This window comes from Tachyglossus aculeatus, chromosome 11, assembly GCF_015852505.1.
Source record: "Tachyglossus aculeatus isolate mTacAcu1 chromosome 11, mTacAcu1.pri, whole genome shotgun sequence".
Classification (NCBI taxonomy): domain Eukaryota; kingdom Metazoa; phylum Chordata; class Mammalia; order Monotremata; family Tachyglossidae; genus Tachyglossus; species Tachyglossus aculeatus.
In genome coordinates, this window is record NC_052076.1 from 183,887 (window position 1) to 209,268 (window position 25,382).

The 25,382-nt window shown below is 48.4% G+C and overlaps 2 protein-coding genes and 1 pseudogene across 3 annotated transcripts in view; 2 read left to right on the forward strand and 1 right to left on the reverse strand.

Moving 5' to 3' along the window:
* Positions 1-10,006, reverse strand: part of CD200R1 (CD200 receptor 1) — a 31,061-nt gene extending 21,055 nt beyond the window's left edge. Inside the window, exons 1-3 of the mRNA XM_038753467.1 lie at positions 9,829-10,006; positions 4,421-4,454; positions 2,322-2,350 (exon numbers count right to left, since the gene is read on the reverse strand). Coding sequence (XP_038609395.1) covers positions 2,322-2,350; positions 4,421-4,454; positions 9,829-10,006 — 241 coding nt within the window. The remainder of the gene's footprint in view (positions 1-2,321; positions 2,351-4,420; positions 4,455-9,828) is intronic.
* Positions 10,007-10,018: 12 nt separating this feature from the next.
* On the forward strand, positions 10,019-10,648 carry LOC119934081 (annotated as a pseudogene).
* A 3,173-nt stretch (positions 10,649-13,821) lies between these two features.
* Positions 13,822-22,122, forward strand: GTPBP8 (GTP binding protein 8 (putative)). 2 transcript variants are annotated; one of them, XM_038753993.1, is made up of 6 exons: positions 13,822-14,119; positions 15,427-15,525; positions 16,635-16,765; positions 19,315-19,414; positions 21,314-21,432; positions 21,646-22,122. In XM_038753993.1, the coding sequence occupies exons 1-6, from the start codon at positions 13,823-13,825 to the stop codon at positions 21,782-21,784; spliced, it is 885 nt and encodes a 294-aa protein (XP_038609921.1). In that variant the 5' UTR covers position 13,822; the 3' UTR covers positions 21,785-22,122. The 2 variants fall into 2 exon arrangements, with proteins under 2 accessions (XP_038609921.1, XP_038609922.1); XM_038753994.1 differs by having other exon boundaries at positions 21,693-22,122.
* The last annotated feature ends 3,260 nt before the right edge of the window (positions 22,123-25,382 follow it).

The following is a 25,382-nucleotide window of genomic DNA, read 5'->3' on the forward strand; positions in this document are numbered from 1 at the left end:
AGTGATATCATACAGAATGGGCAAAGGTGATGAATTTTTCCCGGCCCCCAGATGGCCACAGGCCTGAAGCCACCCGGGAAGCAAATAAAAGAGAGAGAAAGAAGTCCAACTATCTCCAAAATAGTGAGCCTGGGGACCAGGAGGAAGTGGGTGCTGTCGATGACACCTGGGAAGTCAGGAAGAGGAGAGGGTCTAGCATGAAGAGGAGGAAAGATCCAGTGCCAGGCGCATAAACTGTTATCCCAAATCCCTCCAGCCTCCTTATCCTTCCACCACACATGTCACTGCCTCTCCTGCAGCAGCCAACTCCACGCCCTGGATTTGCGTGGGCCCCCGATGCTGCATTTCCCCAAACGATGTGCTTACTTAAAGCAGAATAAACCTGAAATTGCACCACTGAGCACTTACTTTGCTTTCCCTAAACAGGAGCACACAGTGTTGTCATTTCTTCCAGTTATACATAAAAAACAGCAAATTCAGGCTGCTGCTCATCTCTAGTTTCTAGAGGAGATGATTTACACAGGCCGGGAACGGTACCAGTTGGCACTGAATGGGAGCTGACTCTTTAAGCAGCCACGTATTTTTCTGTGGTCGGGCAGAATCTATTTATTCCTGGAAAGTCCCCCAAGTCTGAAAGTCCCAGACTGACAATATTTCTCTTCACTAATTCCCACCTAAGCAGAGGCTGCAGGAAGAAATGTTGGTGGGAGTGGTTTAAAAAAACAGGCCAAGGCATCTCACTCGACCTGTTTCCCCTTTCCAAAAAAAGGGAAATATTTTCACTTCCTAGATCAATCAATCAATCAATCAATCAATCGTATTTATTGAGCGCTTACTATGTGCAGAGCACTGTACTAAGCGCTTGGGAAGTACAAATTGGCAACACATAGAGCCAGTCCCTACCCAACAGTGGGCTCACAGTCTAAAAGGGGGAGACAGAGAACAGAACCAAACATACCAACAAAATAAAATAAATAGGATAGAAATGTACAAGTAAAATAAATAAATAAATAAATAGAGTAATAAATACACTACAATATAAATAAATAAATAAATAAATATATATAAATATATCTATATATTTATATATATAATATATATAAATATATAAATAAATAATAAATATATAAATATATGGATGATATCAGCCTCCACCACTGAACCTCCCCTCCTCTCCCTCTGGCTCCAGATCTCAGAGGGGTGAAGGGCTGATACTCTAGGGCCCGTCCCTATCGGTGAGGGACTTGTGGCCTATCATACAGCAGGGCCTGTAGGGGAGATCTGCAGGAGAGGGGAGGGGAGCAGGCTGGAGGAGGAGTGGGTGGGGCGGTGCGGAGAGTGCTCTAGGAGAGAGGTACGCCACAATGGCGTGGGAGAAAGGGCAGGAGACTCAAGCCCACCGGCCCCCTTCCTAAGCCCCAGGACTATCCAGCTCCTACTCTCTGTGGGGCAAGGTGGTCCTGGCCCAGGGACAGTTCTGGCCACTCTTGGCTGGATATGATTTCCCTTCTGGCTCCCAGGGGGATGGAGCCAATCTAGCTGGGGCCTCCCTGGGGCGGAACAGGTTATCTATCAGAAATAGGAATCACCAGCCTGATGCAGCCAGCCGGCTCCGGACTTCCACTCCAGCCAGGATTTCCATCCCAATCGGCTGCTCCCAGGAGGGCACGTGGAAAATGCTCCCCAACTGGGACTGAAACAGCTGTGGTTAGAATGGTGTGACCCCAGCCGATGGCTGGCTGCAGTTGACTGTTCCCTCACTTAGTGAAATAGAGACAAATAGGGCATTTCTCTTTCAGGTACGTACAATGTATTTTAATACAAAAGAAACAGAGACTAGAAATGCAAAATAGAAGCAACCCAGCATTTAACAGACACAAGATCTGGCAGTTCCAAACACCAGTCTGTGGACCAAAACAGGAGAAAATAAAATCCAGTTATAAAACGCAACTTTTCCTCTGTCAAACTCGACCTTAAGCTAGAGGGCAACAGCTTTAAGAAAAACCCCAACTCTTCCAACCCCTTTGAGCAACATAAGCTCTTAAAAGCTTCTCAGCTGCACCAGGGTTCTCCAAGAGCATGGTGGCCATTCACTCCAGTCCTACAGTAACCCAGACCTATAGTAGCCTCTTGTTTGGCACCTGCAGCCACTGGGATAAGCTCTCTCCAGTTAGGGAGCCAGGGGAGTCCCTTTGAATGCCCTGGGGATTCCCCAGGAATCATGGGGGCTGCTACTTTGGATTTATTTCTCCCCAGGGAGCAACTAGGGGCCTGTGGAATGGGCCCAATCAATCAATCAATCGTATTTACTGAGCGCTTACTGTGTGCAGAGCACTGTACTAAGCGCTTGGGAAGTACAAGTTGGCAACATATACAGACAGTCCCTACCCAACAGTGGGCTCACAGTCTAAAAGGCCCAGGCATGTGCTTTCTCTTGCCCACCGAATGTTGCTTCCCAGACCAATCAGCATCCCCCTCCTGCTCTCCTTAGGCCACAGGCAGGAATAATCATTATTAATAATAATAATAGTATTTGTTAAGCACTTACTGTGTGCCAAGAACTATTCTAAGCACTGGGGTAGATACAAAGTAATCAATTGGACACAGTCCCAGTCCCATATGGTGCTCACAGTCTTAATCCCCATTTCACAGATGAGGTAACTGAGGCCCAGAGAAGGGAAGTGGCTTGCCCACTGTCGCACAGCAGACGTGTAGCAGAGCCAGGATTAGATCTCATGTCCTGTGACTCCCAGGACCATGTTCTTTCCACCAGGCCACTGCTGCTTCTCACTGTAAACTTGGGGAGAGAAACCTGGCAGGAACAGAGCAGCAGGGGCAGCAGCAGAACGGGAGAGGCAGCAGCAGCGGTGGAGCAGCACCAGAACAACAATAGTGTCTGTGGCTCAGATCTAAATGACCCAAGGTCTCTCTGCCAAGGAGAGCCATGCCCTGACGTCAGATTCCTCTCGAGAACACCAGTCTGACCGTCATCATCATCATCATCAATCGTATTTATTGAGCACTTACTATGTGCAGAGCACTGTACTAAGCGCTTGGGAAGTACAAATTGGCAACATATAGAGACAGTCCCTACCCAACAGTGGGCTCAGAGGCTCAAAGGGGGAGACAGAGAACAAAACCAAACATACTAACAAAATAAAATAAATAGAATAGATACGTACAAATAAAATAAATAGAGTAATAAATATGTACAAACATATATACATATATACAGGTGCTGTGGGGAAGGGAAGGAGGTAAGATGGGGGGATGGAGAGGGGGACGAGGGGGAGAGGAAGGAAGGGGCTCAGTTTGGGAAGGCCTCCTGGAGGAGGTGAGCTCTCAGCAGGGCCTTGAAGGGAGGAAGAGAGCGAGCTTGGCGGATGGGCAGAGGGATTGGGGGCATTCCAGGCCCGGGGGATGATGTGGGCCGGGGGTCGATGGCGGGACAGGCGAGAGCGAGGTACGGTGAGGAGATTAGCGGCGGCGGAGGAGCGGAGGGTGCGGGCTGGGCTGGAGAAGGAGAGAAGGGAGGTGAGGTAGGAGGGGGCGAGGGGACGGAGATGATGATGACCAGAGAATACCAGAGGCACCCCTGTAGACTGTAAACTCACTGTGGGAATGGGTGTAAAACTGTACTGTTTTATACTGTACTCTCCCAAGCACTTAGTACAGTGCTTTGCACACAGTAAGTGCTCAATAAATACGACGTTTTGGTTTGTTGTCTGTCTCCCCCTTCTAGACTGTAAGCCCGTTGTTGGGTAGGGACCGTCTCTATATGTTGCCAATTTGTACGTCCCAAGCGCTTAGTACAGTGCACTGCACACAGTAAGCACTCAATAAATACGATTGAATGAATGAATTAATTAATGATTGCTTGATTACCTGTACACAGAGCTGGAGAAGCCCACCAACTCACGTGCTTTCCTCTGGACTCAAGGAGAAGAGCATTTCTGACTTCAGAGAAGAAAATTGGAACTGGAAGAAGCTAAGAAGCCCAAGAACCCAAGTCCGAGAGAAGAGCTGGGACTGGAACAAAGAACTCCCTGAATCCCAGACCACTGCAACACCCTCCTAAGTGAGCTCTCTCTTTTCACTGTTTGTCACCTCATATGTTAGAACAGTGACATGAGGGGCTGAGTGTTTTCTCAGTTTGATTTCATTTCCTTTCAAGCCAAAGAAGGGAATACTGGGTTTTTGTGTCTTATTTCCTGCAAATCTAGCAACATAATGGGCACTTCATAAAAATTTTCCTTTCATGATTATAGGAGGAGAAATAAGAGCATTAATAAATGCTCTAAACTGTAAGCTCCTTATGGATAGGGCCGGTATCTTTCAGCTCGGTTGTATTGTAATCTCCCACTTGCTAAGTACAGTGCTCTGCACACAGTAACGGCTCAAAAAAATACCACTGACTGACCACTGATTTACAGTATTCTGAAATTCTTTTGAATCTGCCATGAAGCCAGGAAACAGATTAAAAATCATGCCTAAAACCTGCCTTTCTGACATGGATTCCCTGTTTGGGTCAGAGATGTGAAATAGGGTAAGGAATGTCACAAAGTTTTTGGCAAGACAGATAAAATAAAACCCTTCTTTCGGCAATTTGCCTAAAATCTAGGGTACGGTGACTTGGATGATAAATCGCCAGGAAACATAAAAGCCTAGAAAGCCACACATTAAGGACCAGAATTTTAAAAGGTAACATTCTTATAATCAAAAAGCACTGTGTGGAAGAAAAACTTAACAGACTCTGTGCTGTGTTCAGAAAAGGGTGTGTCAGAGACAAGTTTATTACTACTAGCACTTATCCGGCAGTAGTAGGGAGAGGCGTTGAGCAGCAGAGATTCCCCCTGCTAGTCAAAGCCAGCTCAGCTTCAGGCAATACAGAGTTTCTTTATATACCATTAGTACAGCATTCATAACGATCAGAAGAATACAATAAAAGAAATACTGTAGGATAGAAAGCAGTGAGTCCCTGAGGAGGTTTCTGTTTAGTCCTGGACCTCCTTTGATTAGGTGATAAGCAAGGCCAGGAGCTTGATTAGTTCAAGGGAGTGGTTTTACCATGTTGTAATAATAATAATAGTAATAATGATGGTATTTGTTAAGCGCTTACTATATGCCAAGCACTGTTCTAAGCACGGGATAGATACAAGGTAATCAGGTTGTCCCACTTAGGGCTCACAGTCTTGATCCCCATTTTACAGATGAGGTAACTGAGGCACAAAGAAGTTAAGTGATTTGCCCACGGTCACACAGCCGACAAGTGGTAGAGCCGGGATTAGAACCCACAACCTCTGATTCCCAAGCCCGGGCTTTTTCCACTAAACCACGCTGCTTTTCTATGTGCTTGTGCTAGACTCAGATAGAGCTTGGCTACTCAATTTGAGTCAATCATGAAACCAAGTTATCTGAGTCAATCAAATGACTAGGCTTGGCTTTTAGTAAATCAAGTAACCCGGTAGTTTGGGTTAATCAAGCTACTGGGCTTGACTTGACCTTATCAAGTAACCAAGCCTGGAGTTAATCAACCCATCAGGCACACTGAAAGTGGTCAAGTGAGCCTAGGCGGAGGGAAAGGTCAGAAAGGTGGACAAATGCAGGACCTTGACCACCGTGCTTCCACAGTTGCTTCATAAACAGTGTACATTTTTTCTTTGCAGTAGTTTTGCCTTACTGCAACTAATGATACTAGTATTATTATTATTGTAGAATAATAATATATAATAATAGTATTACTATTTTTGAGAAGCAGCATGGCTTGGTGGAAAGAGCACGGGCTTTAGAGTCAGAAGACATGGGTTCTAATCCCAGCTCTGCTACTTGTCTGCTGTGTGACCTTGGACAAGCCACTTAACTTATCTGCACCTCAGTTGTCTCATCTGTAAAATGGGGATTAAGACTGTGAGCCTCATGTGGGACAATCTGATTACCCTATAACTAACCCCAATGCTTAGAACAGTGTTTGGCACATAGTAAGCACTTAAATACCATAATTATTATTAGTAGTAGTACTAGCAGCAGTAGTAATAATGACAGTTATTAAGGGCTTACTGGGGACTGAGCCATGAAAAATACAAAGAACCTGGACCTGTTGCCACACCTGCTGAGATCTGCAAGCCTGGAGGGGACACAAGCTCTTCCTCAATATATTAAACACTGAGAAAATATCAAAAATGCCAACTTCTCAGCATTTTCAAGATGAAAGGCCAAAGGTCAGACTGTGGCAAGTATCAAGACATCTCACTCTCCTAGCTAGAGAATTCCCAGATCAGATACCAAGGACTAACGCTGCCTGAGCAATGTGGCTTCAGACTACAACATGGGCCAGTGGCCTTCATCTTTGTAGCATGCCAGATTGAGGAAAAGTGGGGGGAGGCAGCGCCAAGACCTCTGCACAATTTCTATCTACCATACAAAAGCATTTGATACCATTGGTAGATATAGACTCTGAAAATTAGTTAGTACACTTGGCTGCCCTGAAAAATTAATCTTGGTTCTGGTTGAGTCAGAGCCAAGGATGCCCTGTCTAATCCATTCCCTAAATCCAATAACGTCAAGCAGGGATGTGTAAAACAGAGCTAGATTATTCTACACAGTCATGCTGGAAAATCCAACAAGAGTCCTGGCTGTATTCCTGCAACTCCGGGAAACTCTTCCAACTCAACAAACTTGGAGCATTATCCAAAGTCCTGGGGACAGTCGCTGGAGAAATTACAGTATGCAAATAACTGTGCCCTAAAGCCTAACACCCAAGAAGATGTGCAAATGACTGTAAATTGATTCAGCAAAGGTGTTTCTGGCTAATGATAAATCCAATAAAAACATAAGTGATGGATCAGTCTGCAACACAGAGCTCAAAGCTATGGCAGAATTCTGTTATCGAAACAGCACAATGACAATGATGCAATGACAGACGAGGAAGCCGAAAGCTGAATCAAGAAAGCCAGCACATCCTTTGGGAGACCGTCAGAGAGTGTGAGCAGCATGGTTCCGGGCTCCAGGCCAAACTCTAGGTCTTCAGAGACGTAGTGCTGCCCAACTTTGACTATGGTTGTAAGACCCCACTCCCAGCTCCTTGAACATATACAGTCGGTCGATTGTATTTACTGAGTGCTTACCGTGTGCAGAGAGTGCTTGGGAGCCTACAACATAACAGACTTATTCCCTGAGCTTACAGTCTAGAGGGGGAGACAGACATTAATATAAATAAATTACAGATATGCACATAAGTGCTATGGGGCTGGGAGGGGGGATGAATAAAGGGAGCAAGTCAGGCCAATGCAGAAGGGAGTTAAAGAAAGGGAAAAGAGGGCTAAAGGAAGGACTCTTGGAAGAAATTTGCCTTCAGTTTACAACCCAGACTCAATATCACATGGCCAGACCAACAATAATCACCAACCATGAAGTTCTGGAGTGTAGTCAGTTTCCTAGTGCATTCATCCATTCAATCATATTTATTAAGCGCTTACTGTGTGCAGAGCACTGTACTAAGTGCTTGGGAGAATACAATATAGCAATAAGCAGACACAGTCCTGCCCACAACAAACTTCCAGTCTAGAGGGGGAGACAGATATTAATATGAATAAATCAATTAATTACCGATATGTACATAAGTGTCGTGGGGCTGGGAGGGGGGATGAATAAAGGGAGCAAGTCAGGGTGATGCAGAAGGGAGCAGGAGAAGAGGAAAGGAGAGCTTAGTCAGGGAAGGCCTCTTGGTGGAGATGTGCCTTCAATAAGGCTTTGAAAGGCAGGGAGTAATCGTCTGTCGGATTTGAGGAGGGAGGACGTTCCAGGCCAGTGGCAGGACGTAGGTGAGGCGTCGGTGGCGAGATAGATGGGATTGAGGAACAGTGAGGAGGTCTGCATTAGAAGAGCAAAGGCAGTGGGCTGGGTTGTCGTAGGAGAGTAGCGAAGTGAGGTATGAGCAGGCAAGCTGATTGAGTGCTTTGAGGAGGGGGAGACAGACATTAATATAAATAAATAAATTACAGATATGCGCATAAGTGCTATGGGGTTGGGAGGGGGGATAAATAAAGGGAGCAAGTCAGAGCAATGCAGAAGGGAGCTGAAGGAAGGGAAAAGAGGGCTTAGTCAGGGAAGGCCTTTCAATTTACAGCCCAGACTCGGTATCACATGGCAAGAAGACAAGGTCACAAACAATGAAAGGCTGGAATGTAGTCAGTTTCCCAGTGAATAAAGGGTACAAATCCAAGTGCAAGGGTGACGCAGAAGGAAATGAGGGCTTGGTTGGAAAGGCCTCTTCGGAGGAGATGTGATTTTAATAAGGCTTTGAAGGTGGGAAGAGGGGTGGTCTGTCAGATATGAAGGGGAAGGGAACACGACTGCTAATTCTGTTGTACTGTACTCACCCAAGCATTTAGTATAGTGCTCTGCACAAAGTAAGCACTCAAAAAATACCATTAATTGATTGATTAATTAATTGAGAGCATTCCAGGGAAGAAGCAGGCTAGGGGTCGACAGCAAGATGGAAGAGATTGAGATACAGTGAGTAGGCTGGTGTTAGAAGAACGAAGTGTAAATTCTGGGCTGTAGTAGGAAATCTCCTTCTGTCTTATCCTTGTTCTTCCTCCCGCTCCCATTGTTGGTAAATAATCCCTGGTGATGGCCTCTGGGATGGACATCAGGATGGATGCTGGGATGTCCCGGCACTATCCACTCCTGACATTGATATGCCCTTTGGAACACCCTGAGGGGGCCTGGCACCATCCCTCTGCACCTCCTGGGTTTCCTGGCCAAATCTCCTTGCCCTAAGGCTCTGAAGACTCTGGAGGTGCTGAGGAGTATAGGGTCCTGCCCACCAGGTGAGCAAGTCAGTTCCCCTCAGAGCTACTTCCTCTGAGGCTGAATGCAACGGAATTAGGGAGGGCTGGGATGGCATGTTCATTCAGGCACCAAATCCCGTCCATTCTTCCTCCGCAATACCTTCAGAATCTGCTCCCCCCTCCCCATCCAAACTGCTTCCCCACTGGTCAACATGCTTATCATATTCTAACTCAACTACAACCTCAGCCTCCTTCCAGAACTCCCTGCCTTCAGTCTTTCCCCTCTCCAGCCCAGATCATCTTTCTAAAACATCATTTACCACACATCTCCCCACTCCTCCAGAACCTCCAATAGTTGCCCATTCCTCTCTGCACCAAGCAGAAACTCCTGATCAGCTGCTTCAAGGCACTCAATCAGCTCTCGTCCCTCTTTTTACCCTTCACCTCTCCTACTGCACCCGAGCTCTCATGCTTCTCTCCTCTCTAAACACGCTACTCACTGTCCCTCGTTCTCATCTTGGTCACAGCTGACCTCATGCTCACCCCCATCCCTTCCACCTGGAATGCCCTCCCTTTTCAGAGCCAGCAGACCACCCCTCTCCCCTTCTTCAAAGCCCTTCTGAAATCACATCTCCTCCAGGAGGCCTTCCCTGAATACTCCCTCATCTCCCCGCCCCATTTCCCTACCTAGGCCTCTTGAATACTTCCGCTTCACTTAAGCACAACATAACCCCCAAAGCACTTATGAACAAATTCTTAGACTTTATTGTTTGTGTTCATGTCTATCTCCTAACAACTGTAAGCTCCTTGAGGGCAGAGACTGGGCCTGTTTACTGTACACTCAGAAGCAGCATGGCCTAGGGGGAAGAGCACAGGCCTGGGTATTAGGGGACCTGCGTTCTAGTCCCAGCTGTGCCACTTGCCTGCTGTGTCACCTTGGGCAAATCACTTAACTTCCCTGTGCCTCAGTTTCCTCATCTGTGAAATGGGGATAGAATGCCTGTTCTCCCTCCCCCTTAGACTGAGTCCCACGCACCGGGGCCGGTCAGCTCACCCGCTTTAGCTTTGCAGCAGCCCGGGAGCTGCAGGGAGGAGCGGATTTTGCCTATCTGGCCATTTCTGGGGGTAACGCAGCGGCGGCATTGGCCATTATCCTTTCTCCCTCGGGGCCGCGGAAGAAAAGGGCACTCAGAAAACAGAAAAGAACTCTTCATTCTAAAGCATAAATGGTAAAATCATTGGTCATTGGAATCAGTGGTATGACAATGGTGGGAAGACGACCTTGGCTAGACACCTTCAAAGCCAACTCCCCAACTGCAGTGTCATCGCTCAGGATGACTTCTTTAAGCCAGAATCTGAGATAGAGATTGATGAGAATGGATTTTTGCAGTATGATGTGCTTGATGTTCTTAATATGGAAAAAATGATATCCACTGTGCTTTCCTGGATGAAGAATTCCCAACATGCGGTGGAGTCACGTGACTCTGAAAGTATTGAGGGAGTTTATATTTTGATTATTGAAGGTTTTCCTCTCTTTAATTATAACCCTGGATACTATATGCAATAGAAGTTACCTTCCGACTATTCCCTATGAAGAATGCAAGAGGAGAAGGAGTGCTAGAGTCTATGTACCACCAGACCCACCGGGGTACTTTGATGGACATGTATGGTCCATGTACCAGAAACACCGAAGAGAAATTGATGACGTTGCATGGAATGTTGTTTATTTAAATGGTACCAAATCTGAAAGAGGCCTGTTTTTACAGGTGTATGATGATCTAATGAAGGAGCTGGTAAAGCCAAAGTTGTCTTGGGGGGCGGTGGGCAAGGCTTCATTTTCAAAAATAACATCGTAAAGATGGAATACAATTGAATTCTTCCCAGCCTGTATTAGAAGAGTATGGAGATGTGATTTAATCAACTGTAGCCACCGCACTCTACAAACTTTGATCCTGCCAAACTAATCATCATTATGACCCTAATGGTTCATGGATCTGTCCATACAATATGCAATTTGTCATCTGTGTAATCTCACCGGATCACAGCTGTATTCATAAGACTTATTCTCCCCAGTTTTGAAAGCATGCAGTTCAACTCTCTGGGATTTCATAGAACAAATATACTGTAATCACCTACTGATCACCTCGGTGGCAGGCATTATGATAACTTTTTGCCACATACACATGTACTTGCCCTTTAAAAAAAGGGTGAATTGGACAGAACTGAAACGGTTTCAGGTAACCTCTTTCTGTACTTTATTTGCTCAGAATAGTAATCCAGAAAGTGATTTGGTAATTGATATATATGTGTGTGTGTGTATATATACACACACACTACCATGAATGCACTCTGAACTTGAAGTTTGAAGTCTCAGTTGGAGATTAACTTTGAGGATGCTGCTAGAAGTTTTTTTTGTTTTTTTTTTAAACTGCATTCTATGCAATGCAGGGGTCCTACTGTAATAGAAGCAAATTTGTTGCAATTCATTTTGTTCAACTCTTCAGTAAGAGTCCTGAATATCTGTGGCTTGACATTTTCAGCCAAAAGCAATATTTTCCTCGATTTTCTGAGACTTTACATTTTAAATCCAAGTCCCTCAATGCCTAAAAATAATCTTTCGTCATGTTAGCCTCTTTGGAAGGGTCCTTCACTCTACTGGCCCACTAGTGGACTATTCATTTTGTTAAAGATGTGCATTATAGCTATAATTCTATTTGTTCTATTTTGATTGCACCTGTCTCCGTTTCGTATTGTTGTCCATTTCCCCCTTCTAGACTGTGAGACCGTTGTTGGGTAGGGACCGTCTCTGTATGTTGCCGACTTGTACTTCCCAAGCGCTTAGTACAGTGCTCTGCACACAGTAAGCACTCAATAAATACGATTGAATGAATGACAGGAACTACGCCCAACCCGATTATCTTAGCACTTAGCATAGTGCTTGGTACACAGTAAACATCTAACATGTATCACAATTATTATTATTTTTACTCCTAGGCCCTTAGCACCCCCCTCACCCCCCCCCCCGGCACTTAGAACAGTGCTTGGAACATAGTAAGCCCCTAACAAATACCATCTTCATCAACTACGCCTGAGGAAACTGCCAGCTTCCCGATCTCCCTCCGCCAAGAGGGACTCGGGACACTAGGCATTAAAAGAAGGTGCGTGACAGTGGAAAGAGCCCGGGCTTTGGAGTCAAAGGTCATGGGTTCAAATCCCCGCTCCACCAATCGTCAGCTGTGTGACTTTGGGCAAGTCACTTAACTTCTCTGTGCTTCAGTTACCTCATCTGTAAAATGGGGATTAAAACTGTGAGCCCCCCGTGGGACAACCTGATCACCTTGTAACCTCCCCAGCACTTATAGGACAGTACTCTGCACATAGTAGGCACTTAACAAATCAATCAATCAATCAATCATATTTATTGAGCGCTTACTGTGTGCAGAGCACTGTACTAAGCGCTTGGGAAGTACAAGTTGGCAACATATAGAGACAGTCCCTACCCAACAGTGGGCTCACAGTCTAGAAGGGGGAGACAGAGAACAAAACCAAACATACTAACAAAATAAAACAAATAGAATAGATATGTACAAGTAAAATAGAGTAATAAATACGTACAAACATATATACACATATACAGGTGCTGTGGGGAAGGGAAGGAGGTAAGATGGGGGATGGAGAGGGGGACGAGGGGGAGAGGAAGGAAGGAAGGGGCTCAGTGTGGGAAGGCCTCCTGGAGGAGGGGAGCTCTCAGTAGGGCCTTGAAGGGAGGAAGAGAGCTAGCTTGGCAGATAATACCAGCATTATGATTATTATTATTATTAAGGAAGGTGAGCCCGCTGTTGGGTAGGGACTGTCTCTATGTGTTGCCGACTTGTACTTCCCAGGCACTTAGTCCAGTGCTTTGCACACAGTAAGTGCTCAATAAATACAATTGATTGATTGGAAGAGCCCGGACCTGGGAATCGGCGGACCTAGGTTCTAATAGCTTCTCTGCCAGTTGCTTGCTGTTATGACCTAGGGCAAATCACTTGACTTCTCTGTGCCTCAGTTCTCCCTCCTACCTAGACCGTCAGCCCCCTGCGGGTCAGGGACTGCATCCAACCACATTGACTTCTATCTACCCCAACGCTTGGAACAGTGTTGGACACAAAGAAAAAGCTGAACAAATACCATGGGGAAAAAACGGCTGCTTCGCACCTTGTTTGAGTCCGGGGGGCGGGGGGGGACACGAGAAGTCGGCGCGCTAACCCACGCTCGGTTTGCTGAAAAGGCCACCGCTGTCCGTGGCCCCACAAGTCAATCAATCGATCATATTTATTGAGCGCTTACTGTGTGCAGAGCACTGGACTAAGCGCTTGGGAAGTACGAGTCGGCAATCAATCAATCATTCGTATTGATTGAGCGCTTACTGTGTGCAGAGCACTGGACTAAGCGCTTGGGAAGTACAAGTCGGCAACATATAGGGACAGTTCCTACCCAACAGTGGGCTCACAGTCTAAAAGGGGGAGACGGAGAACAAAACCAAACACACTAACAAAATAAAATAAATAGAATAGATAGGTACAAGTGAAATATTACTAGGGTAATAAATATGTATAAATAAATATGTACAAACATATAGACAGGTGCTGTGGGGAAGGGAAGGAGGTAGCGCAAGTGGCGAGGAGCTGGGCCCGCAAGAAGACCCGGATGTTGGTAGGCGGCGAATTTTCGCAAGCCCCCCTCGGCCCCACTTAGTGGCGCGGGGACGGAGACCGAAGGGGCTGGGTGATAGACTACAAGCCCCAGGGGGCAATGCGACATCTCCGCGCATGCGCTCGAGGGGGGCCGGCGTGGACTACAAGCCCCAGGCGGCAGTGCGAAATCCCCGCGCATGCGCTCGGGGATGCACTACAAGCCCGAGGGGGGGGGCATGCGAGATCTCCGCGCATGCGCTCGGGAGGGGGGACGGCATGGACTACAAGGCCGAGGGAGCAACGCGAAATCTCCGCGCATGCGCCCGAGGTGGGGGGGGGGGGGGTGCCGCCGGCATGGAGGCGCTGCGGCGCGGAGCCCGAGCGTCCGGCAAGGCGAGCGCCCAGGCGGCGTCCCTGGCCGACGTCCTGAGGCTTCCGGAGAGGCAGGCGACGGGGCTGCTGTTCCCGCTGCGGGAGGTGGCGCGGGCCGTGGCCCCGGAGGCGGTGCCCGCCCCCTTCTGGACGTTCCGGCCCAGCCTGCGGGCCGTGGCGCGGGCGGAGCGCCTCTTCGTCCCTTCCGCCCGCCGCCCCATTCGCTTCGCCAGCTCCGCCGTCCGCCTCGACCACGCCCCGACGCCCGCCCACCCCGAGGTGACCTGGGCGCGCGGGGGGCGGGGCCACCGGGGGGCGGGGCCTGCCGCGCGCCTGCGCGCGAGTGCACAATCAATAAATCGTATTTATTGAGCGCTTACTGTGTGCAGGGCGCTGGACTAAGCGCTTGGGAAGTACACGTTGGCAACACATAGAGACAGCCCCTACCCAACAGCGGGCTCACAGTCTAAAAGGGGGAGGCAGAGAACAAAACCAAACCTACTAACAAAATCAATCAATCAATCGTTTTTATTGAGCGCTTACTGTGTGCAGAGCACTGGACTAAGCGCTTGGGAAGTCCAAGTTGGCAACATCTAGAGACGGTCCCTACCCAACAGCGGGCTCACAGTCTAGAAGGGGGAGACAGAGAACAAAACCAAACATACTAACAAAATAGATAGGTACAAGTAAAATAGATAGAGTAATAAATATGTACAAACATATATACATATATACAGGTGCTGTGGGGAAGGGAAGGAGGTAAGATGGGATGGAGAGGGGGAGAGGAATCAATCAGTCGTATTTATTGAGCGCTTACTGTGTGCAGAGCACTGTACTAAGCGCTTGGGAAGTACAAGCTGGCAACATGTAGAGACGGTCCCTACCCAACAGTGGGCTCACAGTCTAGAAGGGGGAGACAGAGAACAAAACCAAACATACTAGCAAAATAAAATAAATAGAATAGATAGGTACAAGTAAAATAAATAAATAAATAAATGGAGTAATAAATCTTTACAAATTTATATACAGGTGCTGTGGGGAAGGGAAGGAGGTAAGATGGGGGGATGGAAAGGGGGACGAGGGGGAGAGGAAGGAAGGGGCTCGGTCTGGGAAGGCCTCCTGGAGGAGGTGAGCTCTCAGTAGGGCCTTGAAGGGAGGAAGAGAGCTAAATGGGCAGATGGGCAGAGGGAGGGCATTCCAGGCCCCGGGGAGGACGTGGGCCGGGGGTCGACGGCGGGACAGGCGAGAACGAGGTACAGTGAGGAGATTAGCCGTGGAGGAGTGGAGGGTGCAGGCTGGGCTGGAGAAGGAGAGAAGGGAGGTGAGGTAGGAGGGGGCGAGGGGATGGACAGCCTTGAAGCCGAAGGTGAGAAGTTTCTGCCTGATGCGCAGATTGATTGATTGATTGCTTGCCCTCCCTTCCCTCTGAGGAACACCAGCCTCTTGCCCCCAACCAACGCTTGGTTCCCGGCTTTCAGTCGGGAGCTGCCGAGGCCAACGGACCGGAGCGCGTTTGTGCCCGGGCACCTCGTTTTCAGGTTCGGCCCTGGACCGTTACTACTCGTTGTTCACTCGCTTCTCGTTAGGTCTGCTTTATCGGCAGAAGCAACGTTGGAAAGTCGTCCTTGCTCAAGGCTTTGTTTTCACTGGCCCCCGAGGTGGAAGTCAGAGTATCCAAAAAGCCGGTAGGTTCACTGTCGCCAAGTGTCTTGGACCAGGCCCACCCGCCGGGAGGGCACAAGACGCTTGAATGGTCAAAATCGTGGAATTGAGCTTTTTCACATGAGCCCAGGAGTACACGCATTTAATAATAATAATAATAATAATTACATTTATTAAGCACTTACTATGTGCAAAGCACAGTTCATCAATCGTATTTATTGAGCGCTTACTATGTACAGAGCACTGTACTAAGCGCTTGGGAAGTACAAATTGGCAACACATAGAGACAGTCCCTACCCAACAGTGGGCTCACAGTCTAAAAGGGGGAGACAGAGAACAAAACCAAACATACCAACAAAATAAAATAAATAGGATAGATATGTACAAGTAAAATAGAGTAATAAATATGTACATACATATATACAGGTGCTGTGGGGAAGGGAAGGAGGTAAGATGGGGGGATGGAGAGGGGGACGAGGGGGAGAGGAAAGAAGGGGCTCAGTCTGGGAAGGCCTCCTGGAGGAGGTGAGCTCTCAGCAGGGCTCTAAGCGCTGGGGAGGTTACAGGGTGATCAGGTTGTCCCACGGGGAGCTCACAGTCTTAATCCCCATTTTACAGATGAGGTAACTGAGGCACCGAGATGTTAAGTGATTTGCCCAAAGCCACACAGCTGACAATTGGCGGAGCCGGGATTTGAACCACGACCTCCGACTCCAAAGCCCGGGCTCTTTCCACTGAGCCACGCTGCTTCTCATGGCTATGTACTAAAAAACGCTTTTGCGGTGATTATTTCAGGAAAACTGCACTGGGATGCACAAACTGGGAGTTGGGGTTTTTATCCTTCCCTGCTGTTAATTTGGTGACCTTAGCCAGGCCTCTACCTCTTTTCTTGTGTTATGTGTTGCCAATTTGTACTTCCCAAGCGCTTAGTACAGTGCTCTGCACATAGTAAGCGCTCAATAAATACGATTGATTGATTGATTGATTTCTTGTCTGTGGCCTGAGCCTCGGGAACAGGGCCGGAGGGCCTCTTGGTTATGAACACAGCCAAGCCTGGGTCATGATGTCTTTGCTTAAAAGGTACCTAGTGCAACACCCCTTATCATTAAGCCATTTCCTTTTCTGACTAAAGGGGCACACAAAGAAGATGCAGTTTTTCCACGTTGGAAAGTGTTTTACAATCGTCGATATGCCAGGTTATGGCTACCGAGCACCCGCAGATTTTGTCGACATGGTGGAGGCCTACCTGAAAAACCGGCAGAGGTAAGGAAAACATTTGAGCACCACTATTCCCAGTGGACCTTCAATAACCAGGCTTGAACAGACATGGAAGACCGTGGTTAACGCAGGGCACCCAGGCCCTGCTAGGTGTGTTACCAACCAGGTGAATCAGTTGGCCCAGTGGAAAGTTCCTGGGGTTGGGAGTCGGAGGACCTGGGTTCTAATCCCAGCTCTGCCACTTACCTGCCCTGGGATCTTGGGCAAATCACTTAACTTCTCTGTGCCTCACTTTCCTCATGGGTAAAATGGGGATTAAATCCTGTTCCCCCCATACTTAGACTGTGGGTTCCTATGGGAGAGGGAGTGTGTCAGGCCTGATTTTCTTGCATCTACCCCAATCCTTAGTGTAGTGTTTGATACACAGTAGGTACTTGAATGCCATTATTGTTTTAATTGGAGACTCCAGTTTTATGAACTGGGAGCCACATATACAAAAACCCCTGTTCTTGGGTCACATTCCAGGGAGCTCCTGGCCCTGGGAGATATAATAATAATAATAATAATAATAATAATAATGGCATTTGTTAAGTGCTTACTATGTGCAAAGCACTGTTCTGAGCGCTGGTGGGGGGGGGGATACAAGGTGATCAGGTTGTCCCACGTGGGGCTCACAGTCTTAATTCCCATTTTACAGATGAGGTAACTGAGGCTCAGAGAGGTTAAGTGGCTTGCCCAGGGTCACACAGCAGACATGTGGTGGAGCTGGGATTCAAACTCATGACCTCTGACTCCAAAGCCCATGCTCTTTCCACTGAGCCAAGCTGCTTCTCTGGTCTGTCCTCCCACCTGTCCGTCTAGAGGGGCTCAGGGAGCTCCAGTGTTGCAGAACTGTAGACTGTAAGCTCTTTGTGGGCAGGGATCGCTTCTACCAACTCTATTGCATTGTACTTTCCCAAGCCCTTAGTACAGTGCTCTACACACCGCAGTCGCCCAAAGAATACCGTGGATTGATGGATTCAGAGTGGTCCTAGGATGATGCTCTCAGACCCTCACAGTCCTGCCCATCCCCTCCATGGCCACCCTCAGACGGCCCCAGAAACTGAGCCTCGGGCAACTGCCTCCTTGAGGGGACCCTCCCTCCAGCCAACATCACCGTGCCACTCACACCCCTCAACCCCTAAGGAGGAATGTTCCTCTCCATGTAGACAAAAGCAGGGGGTGGTAAGGGCGGGTGTGGTGGAGAATCATCGAGCCTTAGGCAGAGACAGTGGGTGTGTAGCATTCATGAGGGTCCCCTGTGGGGGCACAGGCCTAGGCCTCATCAGGTGGACCGTTCAAGGGGAGATTCTGTTTGGAATCAGTATTGTACCTTTCTCCATGCTCAGCACTGGGGTGAATTCAAGATAATTAGGTCAGACATGCCCCTGCCTCCGTGGGGTTCTCAGTTTAAGTTGGTGGGGAGGCAGATATAAAGAACAATAATAATAATAATAATAATAATAAGGCACTTACCAAGCATTACTACATGCTAAGTGCCTGGGCATGCGAAGCTGTACAATCACACCTAGGCCCTGTCCCACAATTTATCTCATCCCCATTTTACAAGTGAGAAAACAGGCCCAGGAAATTTAAGTGACTTGCTCAAGGTCTCACATTAGGCTTAGGGTAGAGCTTGAATTTGGGACTCCTGACTCTGTCCCAGGCTCTTTCTACCAGGCTTCACTGCCTCACAGTGAGTTGTGGACAAGTAAATCAAGTCAGCAAATCAAGACAACCATGTTAAAATAAGTTAAGAGTGGTCAGGCTCTGCCCTGTTTCTGCAGGCTTTCGCTAGTTTCGAGTTTCTTCAGCCTCCCAGCCCCCTGCCCTGGTGGCCTACAAAACTTTGCTTTGAGACCTTGCATTTTGGCCAGAGCGAACAAACTCTCCCCCGAGAAACAACCTGCTTTGCGTGAAGGGAATGGAGAGTGGAGTCAGCAGTGATCCAATAAGCATCGCCCAGCTTTCAATGAATGTGCTCGTTTAACCAACACTATCATTAGTGAACTAATGAGACTGAAAAATGGGAAATTAATCCCTATTCTGCCACTAAAATTTGTAAATATTTCTAGGCATGTCTCCTCCCCACTGGAGCCTAATCCATCTCCTTGTGGACAGGAAATGTGCATTGTGCTTCTGTGGTTGAAGCAGCGTGTCTTAGTTGAAAGAGCACAGACCTAGGAATCAGGAGGACCTGGGTTCTAATTCTGACTCCACCACAAGTCTGCTGAGTGACCTTGGACAACTCACTTCACTTCTCTGGGCCTCAGTTACCTCAACTGTAAAATGAGCATAAGGGTGAGCCCTAGGTGGGATGGGGACTGTGCCCAACCTGATTAACTTTGGTCTACCCCAGTGCTTGGCACGTAGAAAGTGCATAACAACTATCATAATTATTGTACTTTCCTAAACGTTTAGTACAGTGCATTGCACCCAACTGTGCTCAATAAATCCTGCTGTTCTTCATGTCTTTGCTTTCCTGAATTCCAGGAATTGAAAGACACTAATTCTTGAATTGCCACCAAATTTTGTTTCTTTCCATTGTCTTATAGCCTGTCAAGAACATTTTTGTTAGTGGATAGCGGTGTAGGAATTCAGAAAGCAGACTACACTGCTATAGAAATGTGTGAAGAATTTGCATTACCTTATGTGGTAAGTAATTTTAAAAATTATCGTGCATAGTGCTAGCTGTACTTCTAGAGTTTCTCAGCATGAGTCTGTACCTTTTTCCAAGTGCCCAAATAGCATGTGTTTAAAAAACAATTCCATGCTTTCTGTTCAGTCTGTTCAAGTGTCAGCAATTGTTTTGGTGTGCATGTGTGCAGCTCCTTGTGTATTCATTTCATTCCCTTTGGCTCTTCCTTACCCTAATGTTATTGTGTTAGTGCAGAACCACTGGTAGTAGATTTAAGTTTATCCCTATTTCACGGGTGTCAAAAAGTTTTGGCACAGTTAAGAAATAGGGAGGTGAATAAAGCATTCTCATACAACATATATTGCTTTAGTGGTGGTAGTATTGAGTAGCAGTATTAAATGCTTACTGAGTATGGAATCTGTTCCAAGGATGTGGAGGAATGCCGCAGAAGCTCCTGCCTACAAGGAGCTTCCACTTTGAGAGACCAGTGGGCAAAATAGTTGAAAAGAGAACAGGATCTCCGATAGCGAGTCGGATGAATATGCCAGGGAAGCAAAAGAATAAATCATTGACTGTACGTCTGAATAAATATGCGCAAAGTGTCCGTACTCAATTCCATCTTACTAGTAGGAAACAAGTCAGGCACTCTCCCAGAGAGGCCCATCATCCCATTCTAAAAAGAATCCATCAGCAAAATGAGCAACTTCTCAACGGTGTCATAAGTGTAGGAGGCAGAGAACTTCCTTATTAAAGTCATTCCTCACTCTAGATGTCAAAGGAAAATGGGCTTATCTGCCCCGGGGTCGGCTTTGGGGAGAAACTTTGGGTTGGGTTGGCGGGGTGTGGGGGGCAGGCAGAGTGAGCCTGGCTATCCTGACTGTCACAGATATCCCCTCCCCCACCCCCAAACACAAATAAACTATCTCTGTCTTTCTCACTGTGTGTGTCGGGGGGTGGGGGTGGGGGGGCTACAGCTCCCCTTTCTGCGCTTGTCCTTTTATGCAGGACACATTATGGTTTCGCTAACCGACCACAGCACCTTCCTTTGCACTCTTCATCCACTGTGGGTGAAACCAAATGTCCCGTGCTCCCTGAAGCCCTGCGGCTGCAAACTACCAAAGGCCACCACCAACAGCTGCAATTCAGCCCTCTGATTCTCGAACGTGGCTTGAGACGCCCACTCAGCCTCCATATGGGGCTTGTGGTGTCATTTTTCTTCTTCCTCTTCCTTCACTGCCACAGGGCTCAGACATGAGCTGCAGCCATGTCATTCTGGCAGTGGATCTCAGGCTGGGGGGTCGGGCAGAGGCTGCTGCCAGGCCAGGGGTGATCCTATATGGGAACCGAGGCCAGGGGCCCAAGACGACCCTCCCCTGCTCCGGGCTGCCGCCTGGGCCGCTGACGCTCCAGGGCTCGTCGGGCCTCCTTCCGTACAAGCTTTTCTATTACTGGATGAGTTGGATATAGTGGCCACACTGTACCCCAGTACATCCTGTGGGATTTGGAAAGCAGACCCTTCCATTATGCTTGAGGAGAATTCACTCAGAAGTTTTTGGAATACGGCTGTGTTGGATCTGGGAATCAAGCCCCTCACCTGCCGTGTGACCCTGGGCAAGTCGTTTAACTTCTCAGTGCCTCAATTTCCACATCTGTAGAATGGAGATTTAGTACATGTTCTCCCTCCTGCTTACACTGTGAGCCTCATGTGGGACAGAGACTGTGTCCAACATGATTGTCTTTTAACTATCCCAGCAGTTAGTACAGCGCTTATTACAGTGCCTGGCAAATAGACGCTTAACAAATACCATAATTATTATTACTACAGCATGTGGCCCATAAGTGTCCAGATTATTATTATTTCTTCCCCACATTCAATCTCTCACTCCCTTTCTCTCTCCTCTAATGGATTCCTACAGCTGGTGTTAACCAAAATCGATAAGGTTTCCAAGGGCTACTTAATAAAGCAGCTGTTCCAGATCCAAGAGTTCGTGAACAAGCACACCCAGGGATGCTTCCCCCAACTCTTTCCTGTGAGGTAAGAATGGGCTCCTCTTCCCACTGAGGGCAGGGGCTTCCCGTGGGCCTGGGGACACCGGACAAATTAGAATCCCATTGCAGGGGATCAACTGCCTGTTCTTTGTGGTCAGTGGCTGAGCTTGTTCACCCCTGCCTTGAGTGAGCATTTTGCCCCCTGGGAACAGTGCAGGGCCCAAGTTGTGGGACTACAGCTTGGATTCGGTTTTCACAGTGCTGTCACCTATTCTGGAATCCACCTGCTGCGTTGCTTCATCGCAGATGTAACGGGAAACCTCCCCCCAGATGTTCCCCATGCCCACATGGAGGAGACCGCTGAGACCAGTCACCCTGAACAACTTGACACGTTGTAGGTGTGGTGAGGGTCACCCTGGACCCAATCTGCTGAGAGAACCACGTGGGCAAAGCAACCCAGCCAGCAGCAGCGAAGTAGAGCCACTGCCATGAGGCGACACAGGCCCGGCCCTCAACTTGGAGTCCTTAAAATGGCTTATCTAGGCCCCAAGGTTCGTGACTTGGCAGTTCCTAACCCCGATCTTGGAAAAGTGGCAACCGACTAATCCACTGAGGGACAGCTGGGATGAGTTTCAGCCACTCCCTGTCACTGTCCCATTTCCCAGGCAGTCTGGACTCCGGCTTAAGGCAACAAATAAAAATCCACATGGCTTCAGTCCTGATGGTACAGTCTCAAGTCACAGTCTGCCTCTGGTGGTCATATCCTAAAGGCTGAGCTCTTACTGTAACACTTGGAGAAGTGATCTTGGGGTGCCTGGCATGGTGGGACCTGAGCCCAGAGCCCTGCCTGACACTGTGGTCTTGCCCTGGGCCCGGCCTAAGGAGTCCGTGCTGGTGGTAGGGTATGGGGGATTGCGGGGGGAAGAACCAGGGCCTTAAACTACCCTGCATGCTTCGTGCTCTTCAGAAGCAGCATGGCCTAGTGGAAAGAGTACAGGTCTGAGATTCAGGGGACCGGGGTTTTAATACATTGGACAAGTTACTATCTGGGCCTCAGTTTCCTCTTTTAAGTGGAAATTCAATACTTGTTTTCCCTCCACTTTAGACCCAGCCCCTTGTAGGTCAGGTACGGCGTCTTACATCTTCTATCTACACCAGCACTAAGTACAGTACTTAGCCCATATTAAGTACTGAGCTCCCCACACCACCCCTGTGTAGCAAGAGGCAGCTGCCGTGTTGCAGGCTCCCCCAGTCACCATGCCTGGGCCATGGGATGGGCCTGAAGAGACATTTCCAGCTGGCCTGCACAGCCCAGGAACCAGCTTGGTGGGGGTCGCTGGAGGGAGTGGTCCTCTAGTGCCAGTTGGCTGCAGAGACCCCCCCACCACTTCCCTGATCAACCCAGAATTGCTCCCACCTATGTGAGAGGGTGGTCTCAACAATCACAACCTTCTGACATTCCCACCACCCCAACTTGGCCAGGAGGGATGAGCCTGGCTCCAGGACAACAGATCAGCGTGAGATCCTGGCTTGTTCCAGAGCACCCCTCCCCCGCCACCACACCCCCTCACTAGTGCAGGGTATGTCTGCCTCCAGTGAGGCCAGGGTCTGTATCCTGTGAGGAGGGGGACAGGAGCTAGAGGCCTCTATCCCCCACAGCTGAACTTCACAACTGGCAGTGGCCACATGCTGAGATAACTTTTTCCAATGGAAAAAGTTGCTCTTAACCCAGATCTGCACTGGACAAAACATCGTGTCATGTGGCTAGTGGGCACTTGGAGGGTTTTTGCCCCTTTGGGAGCCCCAGGGCCTCCACATCTGCTGCCTGGGGGCCCAGTCCTGGACCAGGGACATTGGTCTTGGATTCTTCCTCACTTTCAGCTCTCATAGAAAGAACAGGACTGGTCCCCGGGCAGAAATGGGGCTCTGGTGGAGGAGGCTGAAAAAGGTCAGCAGCATTGTCAAATGAACTAGAGCCCCTTCTCAAGCAGGGGAAGGTGTGAAGTAAACTGCGAAACATCGCACGATATGAATAAAGTCACCCTTCAGGTAGGGTGAAACCCCACCGGAAGAGAAGTTGTGATCAAGTAAAAACAAAACCCACTTTGAAGTATCTACATCTTCTAAGGCTTGGTGTTTTCACCAAATTACAGAAATGGTGGCTTCTGTTACACATGCAGTTTCAACACCCATACCTCCCACCCAGCCCCTAATCTTTTCTCACACCCCAGCACATCCTCTTACATGTCTCTTGCCAGCTGTTCTGCCGCCTCCCACTCACTGTAGGTATCCCCTCACAACTCTGTTTTGGGGGGCGGGGGGAGTCTTCTCTTAATACTCCTTCCCTTGGGGAGCTCATCCACCTCCATAGCTTCAGCTGCTACCTACACCCAGGGAATGCCCAACCCCCCACCAATACTCTCACTGCTGCTCCTGCCTCCAGGCCATATCTAGCCAGGTGTTCTGCTGCCACCTCAAACTCAATATGCCCAAAACTGATCACCTCATCTTCCCTCCCAACTCTGCTCCACCATCCTGCCCAACTTCCAGAACTGTAACCTTAGTCTTACCCTTGACTCCTCATTTTCAACCCTCAGATTCAGTGTGTCGCCAAATCCTTTACCTTTCCCGGATCTGTGCCCCCTCCTTTCCAAGGAAACAGCCATCACACAGGTCCAGGCACTTGTCATTTGCCGGCTTGCTTACTTCCATCAGTCTCATTGCTAGTCACCCTACCTCAGTCTCTCCCCTCTCCAATCCCATACCTCACTATGATGCCCAGACCATTTTTGTTTTTTAACTGTGGTTCTGTCCATGTCTTCCCACTCCCCTTATTATGGTATTTATTAAGTGGTTACTATGTGCCAGGCACTGGAGTGGGTGCAAATAAATCAGGTCAGACTCAACCCAATGGATGCCTATCCTCTTCACAGTGAAGACAAACTCCTGACCCTCAAAGAGCTCCCTGCCTCCCACAGATCTCCCACCTTTTAACTACGCCCCCAGCTGACACTCTGTTTCTCTCAAGCTAATTTACTCTCATCTCTGACCTCTTACTTACATTCATTCGTATTTATTGAGCGCTTACTTGTGCAAAGCTCTGCACTAAGCGCTTGGGAGAGTACACTACAACAAACACATTCCCTGCCCACAATGAGCTCACGATCTAGAGGGGGAGACAAACGTTACTATACGTAAATAAATAAATTACAGTATACATGTATGTGCTGTGGGGATGGAAGGATGAATAAAGGGAGCAAATCAGGGCAACACAGAAGGGACTGGGAGAAGAGGAGAGACGAGCTTAGGGAAGCCTTCTTGGAAGAGATGTGCCTTCAATAAGGCTTTGAAGTGGTGGAGAGAAATTATAAGAGAAGGGAGGTTGTTCCAGGTAAGATGGGGGTGAGAGATCAGTGGCGAGATGAGATACAGTGAGAAGGTGAGCGTTAGAGGAACGAAGTGTGCGGGCTGGGGTGTAGTAGGAGAGTAGCAAGGTGAGGTAGGAGGGGGCACAGGGATGGAGTGCTTTAAGGCCAATGGTGAGGAGTTTTTGTTTGACGCGGAGGTGAGTGAGCAGCCACTGGAGTTTGAGGAGTGGGGAAATATGGTCTGAACATTTTTGAAGGAAAATGATCCGGACAGCAGAGTGGGGAGACACAGGTGGCAGGGAGGGGTCAGCAAGGAGGCTGATACGTTAACCAAGGAGGGACAGGAATGCTTGCTCATGCCCAGCTTCCTGCCTGGAACTCCCTCTTTCAACCCTGCCAGTCCACAGATCTCCCCATCTTTAAAGCCTTTCTAGTCTTCCCCGATTCATTTTTCCTTCTCCCCGGGCCATATCCCCCACCTCCTACCACCTCCGCAGCCACATCAAAGGCACCTACTGAACACTTTCGGTGCACAGAGCATTGTACTAAGCATAATTCAATAGAGCTGGTATACACGAGTCTTGCCCACAAGGAGTTTTACAGTCCAGAGGAGGAGACAGCCATTAAA

What these genes read in the sequence shown, in the direction of transcription:
- GTPBP8 (XM_038753993.1), top strand. Translation starts at nt 13,823, where the DNA reads ATGGAGGCGCTGCGGCGCGGAGCCCGAGCGTCCGGCAAGGCGAGCGCC. An exon ending in TCAGAGTATCCAAAAAGCCG is followed by an intron (nt 15,526 to 16,634) that starts GTAGGTTCACTG and finishes TTCTGACTAAAG; the next exon opens with GGGCACACAAAGAAGATGCA. An exon ending in TACCTGAAAAACCGGCAGAG is followed by an intron (nt 16,766 to 19,314) that starts GTAAGGAAAACA and finishes ATTGTCTTATAG; the next exon opens with CCTGTCAAGAACATTTTTGT.